The sequence below is a fragment of the Theobroma umbraticum genome, unplaced genomic scaffold, assembly GCF_002168275.2.
Source record: "Theobroma umbraticum cultivar Fairchild unplaced genomic scaffold, ASM216827v3 scaffold_95.0, whole genome shotgun sequence".
In the NCBI taxonomy this organism is placed as follows: Eukaryota; Viridiplantae; Streptophyta; class Magnoliopsida; order Malvales; family Malvaceae; genus Theobroma; species Theobroma umbraticum.
Window position 1 is genome coordinate 5502795 of NW_018397257.1, and position 15740 is coordinate 5518534.

A 15740-nucleotide genomic window follows, 5' to 3' on the forward strand; every position below is an offset into this window, starting at 1 on the left:
TAATTTAATAATTTTTTAAATATGAGAAAATTGTCTTATCTCTTTAAGTTTTTTTTTTATAATTTCACATCGGTCTATTAGCATTTGAAAAAAAATTTCATCTTAAAAGAATATATTTCGTTTGACACATAAGTTTCGATGTTAGTCAACTATTAATAATTTTATAATTTTATAAAATGACAGTATTTTTAAAATAATTTTACTTTTTTTTATCATAGAAATGAGAGGTTCAGTGTTTCTAAACCAATCAAAAGCTAAAACTCTATCGAAATTCAAATTTCAATATTGAAAAGCTCCAAATTTGTTATTGATTTTTGACACTTTAATTCAAAATCGACATATGAAGAGAAACCATAAACCATAAACTATAAGGCACTATGACCTAACAAGCTCAAAATGACATGATTTGAATATCTACATTTTATTTTCTTTAAAATAATAAGATATTGTGAACTAAATGTGATGGTATTTTAAACATTTTACATTTGTCGTTAAGGCCATTTATACGTTTGGCATGAACAATTTATTTCAAATTTTAATAAATTCACATAAAATTTAGAGTAAAATTTAAAAAGATAAAAACATTTTAACTTTTTAAATATCACGTTTTATTTATTTTATTTAAATAAATAAAACATTTGTTAATGTAAAAATAAGTGGTGGTATAAAATCTAATAGTTTAGATCACTATTCTTTGTGATGTGGAGCTTAGTTACTTAAAATGTCTCCCGCCGGTAGAGGCTTAATTAAGCTGGTCCCATTTATAAAATGCGATATTTCTTTAGAAGGAAAAAAAAAAGTAATGGTATTTATTTTTTGACAGCGACTTGTGGTGAGATGGTACCATATGCACCGGTGCGTACGATTGGTGGCTTTAAAGGCAAGGGTTTGACTCGGCTTGGCTCTATATTTAGTCTCGGCTTGAGAACACTATTTCTCGTGAAATTTTGGTGAGAGAGATTGAATATTTCTCGGCATTTTAATTTTATTTTTTATGTAATATCATATAATATAATATATATTTGAATGAGTACAGGTTGGTTTTGCTGGCTGACACTTTGAGAGATAAAATCATTTAGAAATGGGCGTTGGAGGAATGAAATGAAATGAAATCATGTTATTTTCCACAACAAAAATGTTTTTCTTATTAAAAAAAAGAAAAGAAAAGAAAAGAAGCTGATGCATTCAATGAATTGATGTCATTATAGATAGATAGATCCATTCTAGGGTTCCATAATTTAATTCCACTTGGTTTTTTTTAATTCCTAATTCCCCCTAAATTTATTGGAAGTTGTTGATTGTCGTCAACCAGTCAAATATTTAACTAGCTTCAAACATTTTTGCTTAACAAAAAATTTAAAAAAAAAATTGTCATACGGACCGATTTTTTACATTAAAAAAATTATCACATTAATTATCAACTACCATATTTAATACAATAATATGACTATAAATAGTAAACTAACTTTACAAATACTCTTTAAATAGTATATTAAATTCAAGCCATCTGATATTTCATGCATTGTCTTATTAGGCTCTTATTACTTTCAATAGAGCAAGCAAGCAGAAAAGTTATCAATATGTCAAAGCTTAATGCATTTGGCATCCGATGTTTCCTTTTCTTATATATATATAGCATGGTTGGGCTACATTACCTAATTTCCCTTCTTCCTACTCGACAAGGACATTTCCTATTATCACTTGTTAAATTGTAGAGCAAAGAATTAAATTCAAAATTATAATTTAGTACCTTTGGGCTTTGGCTACTTAATTATAGATAATCAAATGATACAGCCTGAAGACATGTACAAAAAAAAGATATGAGAAATTAATGTGAACACCTTTGATTGATTGTGGTAGCTTTGGAGATGGATGGGAGACCAAAATCCCATAAAAATGAAAGAATTGGGTTGCCAAGAATGCAAATGAGTACAGCAGTAGTCACAGTCCAATTTAAAGTCACAAGAGGGAATAGAATCAGCTGGGTGTGATTCAACTTTCCTCAGGGTTGGCCCCCAATCCCCATCTCTCTTCTTCTTCTTCTTCTTCTTCTTTTTTTTTTTTTGCATGGCCACCATGAAAGGGACCTGCACTTTGATGCCTAACTTACGTATTATTCCTACCACTATTTTATGTGTTCTTTAATTTTATTATTATTATTATATGCTTGTGAGAGTAGTCACTCCCAAATGAAGATGAAAGAGAGAGGGACTTGACTATGCGTAGCCAAAATGATGGAAACAAGTGGAATTTATAAAAGCCCTTTGAGACATTAATATCTCCATAGATATCAGGCTATTAAATGTGCACTTTTGGTCGGCAGCTTGTTGGGAAATTACCTTTCACGACCTTTCTTTTCTTTGATTGTGGCGCTTCAATTTTTGGCTACATTCAATGTGGTTCACACATATATGGAATGTGAACTATAGTCATCATTCTCGGATATGATATATTATAATATTAAAAAATTATATATATATTTATAATTATATAAAAAATGTTTCATATGATATACTATAGATACAATCGATATATTTTTTTATAAATTTAATTTTAAGTAATTATTAAAAATTTTATTTTTTTTATTTTTTTTATTTTTTAAGTTGAAGCATGAAAAATTATATGTTATGAGTTTTAATCTTTGAATTTTAAACAAAAAAAAAACTAAAAAAATTGAATTCCCTTTTAGTTTTAACTTGAGAAATTTTTTTATTTTTTAATTAATAAATCAATATAAAAAATATATATTTATTTAAAAATTTACATTATTAAGGAATATGTTAAAAATTTAAATTAAAAATGTAATCACCTTTTCAATTTACATCTTATAATCTTCAATTCTATTAAAAAACATAATATTTTTTAATTTTATATGTATAAATATTATTTATAATTAATTTAAAATTTTTTTATTGTATCTTATGATACAATGCGATACTCGATGTTAAAAAATTAAATATCGATACACTATATATATCTTGATTTAACAATTATAATATGAACCCATATGATGTACTGCATCTCCATGATTCTCTATATATAGCTAAAACATAAATAATATATATTTTTTATTTTACTATTCCTTATAGCTTCATGAATATCGATCTATGGTCACTGTTGTCATTATATACTTACTTTTAATTAAGGGAATAGATTAATTTAATAACAGTCAGTCTAGCGGAAAGGAAGCAAGAAGTATGCCTACGGTCTTGTTGAAAGTTATTTTGAAGGAGGGTTTTTTAGTAATTAACTCCCGGTCCCCACCCGCCCAAAAAAAGTAAAAAATTAAATCTTTTGTGGGACTTTGCCAATCGGCTTGACCCACTTAATTTGTCCTATATTTAAAAGCAAAGAAGGTGAAATTGGGATTTGATGCATGTGATTTAATTAGCAATGATGCTCATTTTGTTAACGAAAAGCAGTGGCATTTCAATAACAAAGTAATGACAAGAATGAATTTTAACCCCTTCTTCCACTTTGCCTGCTTAATCCTTTCAGTAACCAAAGAGGCATATGTCACATTAGGATCATCACCACCCTTTGTCACTACTCACTCCCTTACTTTATTAAAACACAAAAGCACCACTTTTGCTCCCATAAATAAATAAATGTGTGATGCTGATTAATTTGCCATTGGACAATTCAAAGAAGAATTGAAGATGGCAGATGATGGGTTTTTTTTTTTTGGCTAGTTGTAATTGTGTGTGTATATATATATATATATAAAGCCTTCATCATTTTCATCCTATAGTTAACCATGATTGTGACTTATGTTCTTGTGTTAGCCATTTAGAATAAATAAAGTACCAGCCATGGTCAAGCCTTTTTGGCCTGATTGGAGCAAATGCTTCATGTTTGTTAGGGTGTTAGGTTTAATTATGGATAGGGGCGGCATTGAATTAATATTAAATTTTACATAGAATAAAAGATTCGTAGTTCATGATCAACAACTTCACCACAACCAACCACAACTACCATATCAGATCAAAGATATGTGACAGTTTCTCTTTGTTAATTTTTTGTTAGAATTATACTATTTATTTCAGTCCCGTACCCTTATATACTAATTTCCTTTTCACCTTTATTAGAACTATATACTTAGTATATTCATATGTATAGGCATATTAAAGGACTCTCTAATGAATAAAGATATGAAGCATTCTATCTAATACTTGTACGCAAATACCCCTATGTAATAACCTTATTTTTTAAAGCAAGAGAAGTAGGTTGAATATAATTTGTATACAGGGAATGTAGGTTTGCTAGCTCCTACTTGTTGTTCCCTTTGACTCATTAATTTAGGTTGCTAAATCAAAAATGGTGGTCACCTAACAATTAAAAGAGATGCATAGTTTTATATCAAGCCCACTTAATGAGTTGCTCATTATAACATAGAAAACATCAACCATAGATTAATCTTTGCTTTTGTCCTTCTAAAGACTTTAAATATATCGATATATCTATATATATACACACACATTAAAGAAAGATTAGAAAAGAATGTTGAAAAGGTACGTAGGTGGTCATTACCCATTCAAGCACGCTGCAAAAGCAAAGATAAATAAGATATTGAATCCAATTGGTTTGATTATTCAATTTCCAAGCCATTTGGTGTCACTAAATTAGGTTTTCATAAGTCTATGTACTATAATAAAAGGTCCGCATGAGAAGTTCAACAATATCTATGACTTAAGATTTGAATCCAATATTTAAGAGTCTAGATAGATTTAACAGAAAGTCATTGTACTTGAATCTAACATTTTTATCGAGACGAAAGAATTAATCCATTGAATTCAATATTGATTTCGATATTTTTATTTTAATAGAGTTTTATTCCAAACAAATATCTAAATCTATTAGTTTGATCGTAATAATTCATATATGAATTAATTGATTTACATTTACGTACAAAGAGGTAGGCTTTATCTTTTTACACGTCATGTCAGGAAGTATAAATATTTGGGACCAAATTGATAAAACAAGTGGCATTAACGTAAGGATATAATTAAGTTTTGAAATTTTATATATAAGGTAACCCATTTTTAGACATCTCATTTCTAATATTAGAATAAAACAAAGTTTGAAAAGCCCCTTTACAACTACTTTTAACGATGTTGTGAGAAATTTGTTACAAATTAACCAATTAGGATGGAAATATTAGGATTTTACAATATATATTTTATGATTCTAATACTTTAAGAGTAATATTTTTAAAATTCTTTACATTTGAAATTGAATGTCCACATTTTGACTTGATAGAAAGATTAAGAAAAGCATTTTGACTTTTTTATGCTTTTTTTAAAATTATAATATTGATAAATTGTAGTTTCCTATGTCAAAAGTTAAAACAAATTATTAAAAATTGTTATGAAATATATATATATATATATATATATATATATATATAGAAAGAGTGACTAGTGTTTAAAAAAAAATCATAAAATTTTTTAAAGGAAAAGTAGACATAATTTCAAACGTTCCAATAAAAAATGATCATTCAATTCAGAACGAAGAAAATATTATTGTTGTAATAAGTGTTATTTTTACAGTATTATAACAATATATTTGACTTTTTGTGTTAGTTTTTATTTTTTATTTTTAAAGTATTTATCGATGTCCTCATTTGTGTAGAGTTTATTATTATTATTATTAATCTCATTTACATCAATAATGATTGAAAATATATTAAAAAAATAAAAAGAGAGATGGACCAGTAAAACATTAACCCAGAACAATCTTGAAATGTCAAAGAGACATAAAGTCAAACAGTCAATGATTTCTTTACAAAGCACGAGGCCGGGGGTGGCAAAGGGGCCCGTATTTCACCAGTATCGCCCATCCCTACCCAAGAATCAAGTCGAGTTGGGTCAGATTTTTTAATTAAAAAAATTACAAAAACTCAGGGGCATGTTTAGGTTGCCCAGCCCTGCCTTAGGCTATATAAATATATATATATAATTTTGGTTTAAATTGTAAAAAAATTTCCAACTAGGATTATTTTCTTAATTAATATATTTCCATTTCATTACACCCAAATAAAATTTTAAATTTAATTAATATTTTTATAAATTTTACTTAAAAAATTAAATATTGTTAAATTCAATATCAACTGACATTTGACCATGTGGTGAAGTCTAAAATCTAAAATCTGAGGTGGAGTTATAAAATATAATATTATTTAAATATGTTACCAGAGAGGCGCGGAGTTATGAAATATTTATTTGGGATCGGATTTATATGAAAATGAAAATACGACATGGAGACGGGACAGGTCAGGGAGGGCAAAAAAGCGCTTCCCCCACGGACCCCACATTTTTTACCGTCAACTCTAAAATTCTGTTAAAAGATAAAAAAAAAATAATGCACGTTTTTTAAATTAATATTTTTAAACGACAACTTTTTATCGTGTCTAGTCAAGTCAACTCCTTAAACAGGTAACCGAATTGTACGGTCAAGATCATTCAATTGAGACTGCCCGGAAATTGTACGGTCCAGATCGATTTCTAGGTCCCCACCGTATCTATTAATATCGCGAGTGACGAGATATATGAGCTTTAGTGAGCTGTATGTATCGGCTTAGTCACGTGAACACGTGGGGCTTGAATTAATACTATTTTCTTTTTTCTTTTTTTTTTAAAGAAAAGTTTAGGAGAAAATATGAAAACAGATTTCTAAGCTTTTACTATCGAACATTAAACTTGAGAAAAAAGAAGCATTTTTATCCTATTTCTAAAATTAACGAATGCCATTACTGTTCAGTATTTACTTCAAAAAATACGGTGAGTAAAACTATTTATTATATAATAAATAAATAAATTATTGCTTCTGCAATGATTTTGAAAAATAAGAATATCTGTTGTTGGGGACAGCCTTTAATTTACTGTACTGTGAAAAAAATAAAATAATAAATGACAGCAATGTAAACTTAAATACAAAAAGTTAAAAAAGAGAAAAGAAAGAAGAATGGATGGTACAGAGGATTGGTAAGCTTTATATGCGAGCACAGCTGGAATTAGCGGGAGACAGCTGGCATTTGTACGGACCAAATACGCAGCTACCGTCGCCGTTTTATGTCTTTTTTTGCTGTGCCGACTTAAGACTCTCGACCAAGGGCAAGGCCCCCCCTTTGGGAAAGTCTCTTTTCTCTTTTTTATAATTATTTATTATTATTTTTTCTGGAGTAGTTCTATTTTAGACAGAATCGAAATCCAAGGCAGCCCTTCGATTTTCCTGGCCTTTTTTCATGTTTCCTGTTTTGCCCTTCTGTTGTTACTTAATGGCTAATGGGTCCTCTTAGATTTATGTGGGATTTTTGTCAGACTGATGATTTGGGTGTTTTGTCTTGGCAGGTGGCATTTGGGAATTTGTCTCCATCATTTTACTAACATGCCCTTGCCTCTTGTGCTCTTTTAGGGGATGAAGCAAAGGTGTGTAAATCTAGATGATCTTTGTGATTGAATCTAACTGTCTTTGATTTTGTGAGTCTAATTGAGAATCTAATCTCGATGATTAAAATCAGATAACAATTATAAATCAAGAAAAAAAAATAAATTTTATTATATAATTTAAATCGATTTAAAATATTTTTAATTATTTTTTTAAAAAATCATTTCTCGTGTATTTTTTGAAATATTAATCAAAGTCAAAGATTGTTTTTAATTAACAAAATTAGAAATGTAGGTCATATTTTCGACAAATTGCTTTGTAGCACTTCAAAATGGGAACACGGGAACATCACCCTAGCAAAGCCAGCCTCCTACTTTGCTAACCAAACCTTCACAAAACCTTATAAAAAGGGCAAAGAAACTGTCTCTGTGACTCTCCATCAATCCATGCATAAAATATGAAGTAACGTTGATGTATTTTATATATGGAAAAATTATATATTATATTTAGTTCTTCCCCTGAAAATAGATTAAATAATCATAATATGTAATTTGATGGCGACAATTCTGTGGTTTTGTTGTAACATGGTTTAGTCTTTAGGGTTTACAAGCAAGGAGGGAAAAAAAATGAACTATGTATTCTGATTGATCTTTTTTTTTTAAAAAAAAATATATTTAAATTAATAGTTACAATGGACATCATACTTTAACCATTTTTTTTCCATTCTGAAATCATTATATGAAAGCAAAAATGCATTACACACACAAGTGCAATGATTTTATGGCACTTTTAAGATGAAGTGTCCTGCTTAGGGCCTGGTTGAAAATTCAGAATGGGTTGAATGTTGTACTATAACTTGGGTAATGAGAAATAAAACAAAAAAAGATGATTAAAGCCAAAAGAGGAGCATGGACAGGATTGGATTAGAAGTCACAATCAGGAAGATATTCACAACAATTCTATGCCCATAAGTAACACTTAAAAATCTTAAATCAAAGAGAGGGAGAGTCCCCATGAGGCATGAGCTAAATGAAGAAACATGTTCAACATGTCTTAATCAAATCAGTCAAAACAATCAACTACGCCTTTCAAACTAGGTAAGGTAACCGACTTTTCTTAAAAGCACAACACTGCACGCCCCCCCACCCTAAAACCGTAATTAACGCCAACTTTAATGCCCATTTCTTAAACCCTAAAACCAGACAAAAGGTCAAAATTCCCATTAACCTCAAAGAACCAAAATTAAATCCGTATGTCTCTCACCAACGGTAAAATAATTACCCCCCGTTAACAAATCCGTCATTTTGGAAAATCCCCGAGCCCATATCCGTCATTTCGTCTCCTCTATAAGTAACCTTCGCCTCGCTTTCCAAGCCTACTAATTGCAGACCCTTCAAAATAAAAACGTTCATTTCTTAATTTTTTTTTTCCCTTCTCTTTTCTTCTTCTCTGTTTAAAAAGCTCTATCTTTTAAGCATTTCTTCAAACGAGTCATCGTCAGAAAATTAAAAAAAGGAATTCTTTTTGGGTTTTGGGTTTGTTTTTTAAGAACAAAACGTCACCGGCGATTCTCGCCGGTAAAACCCACCTGTAAAAAGTTCTTACTTTAATCATCAAAGAAACATCCCAAGAAAGAGTTTCTTTTTTCTTTGTTTCTTTGGTTTTTGTTTTCTGGGTTTTTTAGTGAAGAAAATTTATAAGCAAATAGATAGAGAAAGGAGACCAGATGTTAAAAGGGCGGCGTTTCCACCGTTTAATTGATCAAAGCTCTAAAAAATGGTACTTTGATGGAGGAAAGGATAAGAGAATGGATTGTTTAATAGATATTTAAAGGGAGGGATAGTTATATCATATAGTGTTGTTGTTTTGATGGGGAAGGTGGTTTTGGGGGTGGCAGTAGCGGTGGCGGTGACGACGTGTGCGGTGGCGGCGGTGGTGGTAGGGAGGAGAGTAAGGAGTAGGAGGAAGTGGAAGAGAGTAGTTGGAGTTTTAAAAGAGTTGGAAGAAAGTTGTGAGACCACAGTTGGGAGGTTAAGGCAAGTAGTGGATGCTATGGCTGTTGAGATGCATGCTGGTTTAGCTTCTGAAGGAGGATCCAAGCTGAAAATGTTGCTCACTTTTGTTGATAATCTCCCTTCTGGGTAATCCAAGCTCGTAACTTTTTTATTCTGTTTTGTTTCTGTTGCTTTTAATTTGGTTGGTTATGGGGTTTTTGTTGATGCATTGTAGTTTTGGGGTTGGTTTTTGGTTGTTGGGATGAATAAAATTTGAAGTTTTTTTTTTTGGGAGATTAAAGATGGGTTCTCATGGGTTTGGTTGTTGATGCATTGTTCGGATTGGTTTTTGGTGATGGTATACGCTTGCTGGAGTGTACTAATTTTGATGCTCTTTTATCTTTTTGAGAGATAATAAAAATGGTCTTTGTTGATTTGGTTATTGATGCATTGTAGTTTAGTATATTGGGTTGGTGTTGTTGATTGAATTTAGTTCACTCCCTACGTTTACCTGTTTGAATTTTTTATTTCTTGAAAAAATTTATTTACTGTCTTTTTGTTTATTGAGGTTGTTAAAATTTCCACTCAATATGTAAATTGAGAAAAAAAAAGAGATAATTGTTTTTTTCAATGGTGGATTCCTGTTTACTTTTTTGTTACAAACTTATTATTCTATTGCGTGTCGCATTTGTTTTGTTTCTTATATTATGCCAGAGTTTTCCAACTTAAAGGCAGTGTTCCACGATGGTTGATGTTCCACCAATATGTTTTTTTAGTACGGCATTTGAGTTTTTGTCCAGTTGCAACTTGGCCACAGTTTTTGTGACTAGTTTTTGCTTTCTGCCGTGGTACTGAAATTTGTCAATTTGAGATGTTCTCTTTTTCCATTTAGGTTTGCCTTTGTTGTTTTGTTTTAATTTGATGTTTGTTCTTTTTGCTTTTCTTTTTTATGATGTAATATATACTATTTTTGTTGATTTTTGGTATGTTTATTCTTACAGATATTAATAATTACATGATTTCTGGAATTTGTATTTGGTATAAAAGGTTTCTGCTATTGAAGTTCAATAATATTCAGATAGTGTTATCTGTTGTTTTCACATTTGACATTGCACTGCTTTGAGTAGGGAATCTAATTTTGTCTTAAAACTTTGTGTAGTTCAGAGAATCTAGGTGGCTTCTGCTTCTATTCTCTACCATTTGCACACAAGTGTGTAAGAACTGTTTGGGGTATTATTGTGTTTAAACTCCATTAGTGGATGGATTCTATTGTTTCTGTACTAAATGTAGTCTGAAGCTATAGATTAAATATAAGGAAATGGAACCAGCATTTCTTTTTTTGATTAAAATTTGAAACTTCTGATTCAGCATGCAATTGTAGGTGTATATTATGCTTTGGTTTGGTAATGATTTGCCTTTAACAGGATTTGTATGGAAGATGTTTGCTCTTGGTTACTTTTGTATTGATTTTTAGAGTTTGGCTTGGGAATGATATTATTGTCCTGTCATGTGTTTAAATGTATTTACCTTTTTTCTTCCTGCATAAGTTACACTAGTAAAATAAGTATTTACTTTTTCAGGAGTGAGAAAGGAACTTGTTATGCTCTAGATCTTGGAGGTACTAATTTTAGGGTCTTACGGGTTGAACTTGGAGGTCAAAGATCCTCCATCTTGGATCAAGATGTGGTGCGACAACCCATTCCTCAGCAGTTGATGACTGGCAGTAGTGAGGTAACTAAGTTTCTGACTCATAAGTTTCTACCAATTCTTAGCAAACTCACGAAATTTATTCTTTACTGATATTCACTGAGGCTAACAAGTTTCACTTGATGCAGGATCTTTTTGATTTTATAGCTTCATCACTACAGCAGTTTGATGAAAACGCAATTGATTTCGAGAAATCTTCAATTAGGAAAGAACTTGGATTTACATTCTCTTTTCCTGTGAAACAAACATCTGTTTCATCAGGGATTTTAATCAAATGGACAAAAGGATTTGCAATCAAAGACATGGTTAGTGTTTTATTTTTGAATTTGTTTTGTTTGAATTGCTAGGATAATAGGAAACTTTCTGCTGCTTATTAATGCCTGGGTATTTATGAAACAATAATGTGAGCCCAAAGGCTTGGTGCATAACATTGTGCTATATGATAGCTTAGATCTTCTCAGCTAGAAGTTGGTTTTGTTATCATAGAATCTCTTAATTGTTGGAAGTTAGGTTTTAAGTAGGTGCTTTTTGGCAAGCATGATTTTTTTTGTTAAATATGTGGCATGAATGATTGTAGGTCGGAGAAGAGGTAGCTGGAGCTTTACAACATGCACTGGATAGGAAAGGTTTAAATATGCGAGTTGCTGTGCTGGTGAGATCTTAATCTAGAGTATAGGTTTACTTTTGTATATTTTCTCAATTTAAGGAATTATTGACAAATAAAGTAAGGTGCAATGTTTGGTGACATCTCTAAATGTTCTTGTTGTATGTATGCTTTTATTTATTGTGTAAGGCATTGCTTGGATGGAAGTTTTGCATCTTGTGGTCATTGTGCAGGGTTTTTCTGTTAATGGTTTATGTAGTTTGCTGTTGTCAGTGGAAGATTGAATTGAGTTGTGTATGTTTAGTAGTTTTAATGAGATGGGTTGTAGGCATGACTTACAGCCTTGTCGAGGAAGACATTGTGGATTTTGTTGTTAATGGTCCACGTTGAATTTGAATATCGGGCTTCGTAGATACTTTTAATGCTTTTATGTCGAACTAAACGAGTTTAATGATATAATGGATTGCGACAATGTGAGATTCTGAGATTCAATTAGGTGGTCTAATGACATGTAATTGCAGAAACCCACTAGAATTTCAGCTGTTTTCTCTACAACTTTAGGGAAAATAAAAATAATTGTAGCTGTGTTTCTATTGTGCACTGTCTTTCTCAAAGTAAATTTTTTGTTGCTTCCAGCCACATAAAAATATATTAATAATTTTTAACCCCAAGTATTGCACCTTTTGTTATTTCTAAATAGTTCTTTAAATTACTTGCAGTTAGATAAAAGTATATTGATAAAATTGCAATAATTTTGCTAGTTCATTAAAAGCTAAGTAGCCTTTTTGGTAGTTGGTTGTTCACTAATAGCAATTAGATTGAGTTCATGTCCATAACAAAATTATGGTAGGCTTTTTGATGTTAAAATCATCATGCTAGGAAGTTTGGTATAAATTTGAAGAATTTGCTCAAGGGTTTGTCTGGTTTTGATGGTTGTGCTAATAAATAGAACGATAATTAGTCTAGAGGTAAACATTTGAAAACTATTTTAGTGCCTTAATTTCACATGCTATGAACACATGTCCCAGTAATTGCTCTAAAGGGAATCTATTCTCAAAATGAGTCATGGTGTAAGATTCTTTATTATTCCTTTCACTGGATTTAATCAAAGGCATCAGACTTTTTATATCTGATTCATCACATGTGTTTTAGTTGATAATTTCTCAATGGATATTATTTATAACATTATTGATTTGATGACTCATTAGGAAAGTTATTAACTGACGTGTCATCCTAATAACCCACATTGCAAGTATACAAATGGAGATATCTTCATACTTAATTGTAGTCACATGTTTGGATAAATTTCATTAATTTTGTAAGCAGGTGAATGATACTGTTGGAACATTAGCTCTTGGACATTATCATGATGCAGACACTGTTGCTGCAGTGATAATTGGAACAGGTACAAATGCCTGCTATTGGGAGCGGACCGATGCTATCATTAAGTGCCAAGGACTTCTTACAACTTCCGGAGGCATGGTATCCTTCCTTTTTGTTGCATATGGACTTTTATTTTTTTACTTGATATGGGGAAGTGGTTAATTGCACACCCATCTATGTTCACGCTGTTTCATTTGTCTCATGACTAGGTTGTCAACATGGAATGGGGAAATTTTTGGTCATCTCATCTGCCAAGAACTTCATATGATATTGAATTAGATGCTGAGAGTCCAAATTCCAATGATCAGGTAGGATTAGGTTTAGCTACACTTTTTCTTAATAGATAATAACAAATGACCAGATATAATTCCTTAGAGTTTCCTTGCAGGGTTTTGAGAAAATGATATCAGGCATGTATCTTGGTGACATTGTTAGGAGAGTGATTCTAAAGATGTCACAAGAGTCAGATATTTTTGGACCTGTTTCTCCCAGTTTATCAATGCCCTTTTCCTTAAGGTATGCATCTATGTGATATTTTATCTTCTTTTTAACTTGGTTTCTATCATGGTGAAGAGTATGGAAATCTTCTTTTGCGTTTTTTTCTCTCCTTCCTTTCTCTTAGGCTGCTATGCTTCTGTCGCATATCTTTATGCTTTCTAAGCTGTTGAGGCAGCATCCATGGCAGAAGCACAGCATGGATGGGTTGGCATTGGTTTTCTTTGTTTCCCTTGCCTGATTTCCATTATTATTATTCATAATTTAGGTTCTAGGTGATGGGTTTTGTTACCTTGTATCTTCATAAATTTTGAGCTTACCATTCAGGTTTAAGTGTCATTTCTTGTGGCAAGTATCATTTGCTTCTTGCTTCATGCTTCATGCTTCATGACCTTATATTGCTTAATGAATTGCTCTAGTTATCTTGTTATATGGTAGGAAGGAGCACAATGATGTTACTTGTTTAATATCATGAAACACCGCATTAGTTAAATCTTTTTGAAATCTCTGATCTGTTTAATAAGTTAACCATTTCCATACCCTATTTTAGGACGCCTTTAATGGCTGTGATGCATGAGGATGACTCCCCTGAATTGACAGAAGTGGCAAGAATCTTAAAAAATGTTCTCGAGGTAATTGAGTCATATGTCAACTCCCTTCTTGTTCAGTCTCTTGCCATGACCCTAAAGGATTACTAGTCTGACGTTTATGCTTGCAGATTCCAGATGTTCCCCTGAAGGCAAGGAAGCTTGTTGTGAAGGTATGTGATGTGGTAACCCGTAGGGCTGCTAGATTGGCAGCTGCTGGTATTGTCGGGATATTGAAGAAGATTGGCCGGGATGGAAGCAGTGGCATCACAGGTGGAAGAAGTAGAAGTGATATTAAGATGAGAAGAACGGTAGTGGCGATTGAGGGAAGTTTATACACACAATATACAATGTTCAGAGAGTACTTGCATGAAGCCTTGCATGAAATATTGGGAGAAGATATCGCGCAGCATGTCATTCTTAAGGTCACAGAAGACGGATCAGGGGTCGGAGCAGCTCTCCTTGCTGCCTCACATTCATCCAAAAGTGTCGATAACATACAGCTGCTATAAATATATAATATATAATATACATATAGCCCCTGTAAATGTAGAATTCAATTTCATATCTTTCATATATAAAAGAAAGGTTTGTTCTTTACTTGGCAATTTTCCAAAGTTCCCTTCAATTGTATTCTTAAGCTTCATTTTTCCTTCGCGGGTTATTGTATATTGATGCTGGAAATTTGAAAATGATGTTAATTTGTTCATTAGAAAAAGAATATATGATATTCTTTTTACAAACAAAAATGCTGAGTTAAATAGCATGATGTAAAGTTGTGAAAAGGCAGGAAAGGGTTGCTATGGGGACCATGTACACTGTGTGGTCATCCCCCTAGTTCATGATCATCTGCAGTTTTCCAGTTAGAACTTTAATTGTGGTTGGCCACCGCCATTACTTTTCCATTTATGCCGTTCAAATTGCCTTTGCTTCTAACCATTCCCCACTACTAGATTTCAGCATCCAAATGCTTTCACATCAGACTGCCCTAACCATGGGTTTTTCATTAACATATCAATGTCGTTTTGGGTACCTTTTTTTTTCAGATTGTTGTCAATCATAGCTTGGGTGGTAACCCTTTTGTTGACCTGCCATTCTCCATTGAAAGTGCTCTACGATTAAGAGATTTTAAATGGATACAAGTAATGTTTATGTTGGTGTATAATTATATTCCCTTGATAATAAATATCAGTTGTCAAAACAGAACTCCATAAACTCATCAAACTCAAGGGCCCTATTGGTCCGCCTTGAAGACTGGAATGGTATGTATAGTTTTGTCCGTAGCCCCAATATACCAAGAGCTAACCCCCTAACCCAAGCCCACTTCACTCAACAGGACACATATCAAAGGGTTTTGCCACCCCAAATGTGGAAATGTTGTATGAAGATGCTTTAATGCCAATGAAGTGTAGAAGCTTGGTGCTGGCAAAATACAGAATGCTGAAAATAAATTTGTCAAATGATGAGTATCACAAATATTATGACTCTAAAATATGTACAATGAATAAATATATGCTGAAATTTCATTCTAATTTTTTAACTTATTATAAATTTCTGTTATTTTCCCCCATTTTTTATCAGTGT

The 15740-nt window shown here is 31.7% G+C and overlaps 1 protein-coding gene across 1 annotated transcript; it reads left to right on the forward strand.

Annotated features, from left to right (window-relative positions):
* The first annotated feature begins 8778 nt into the window (after positions 1–8778).
* HKL1 (hexokinase-like 1) lies at positions 8779–14877 on the forward strand. Its single transcript, XM_021422860.2, has 9 exons — positions 8779–9527; positions 10961–11111; positions 11216–11392; positions 11665–11739; positions 13018–13173; positions 13284–13382; positions 13463–13590; positions 14120–14201; positions 14288–14877. The coding sequence occupies exons 1-9, from the start codon at positions 9256–9258 to the stop codon at positions 14666–14668; spliced, it is 1521 nt and encodes a 506-aa protein (XP_021278535.1). The 5' UTR covers positions 8779–9255; the 3' UTR covers positions 14669–14877.
* The last annotated feature ends 863 nt before the right edge of the window (positions 14878–15740 follow it).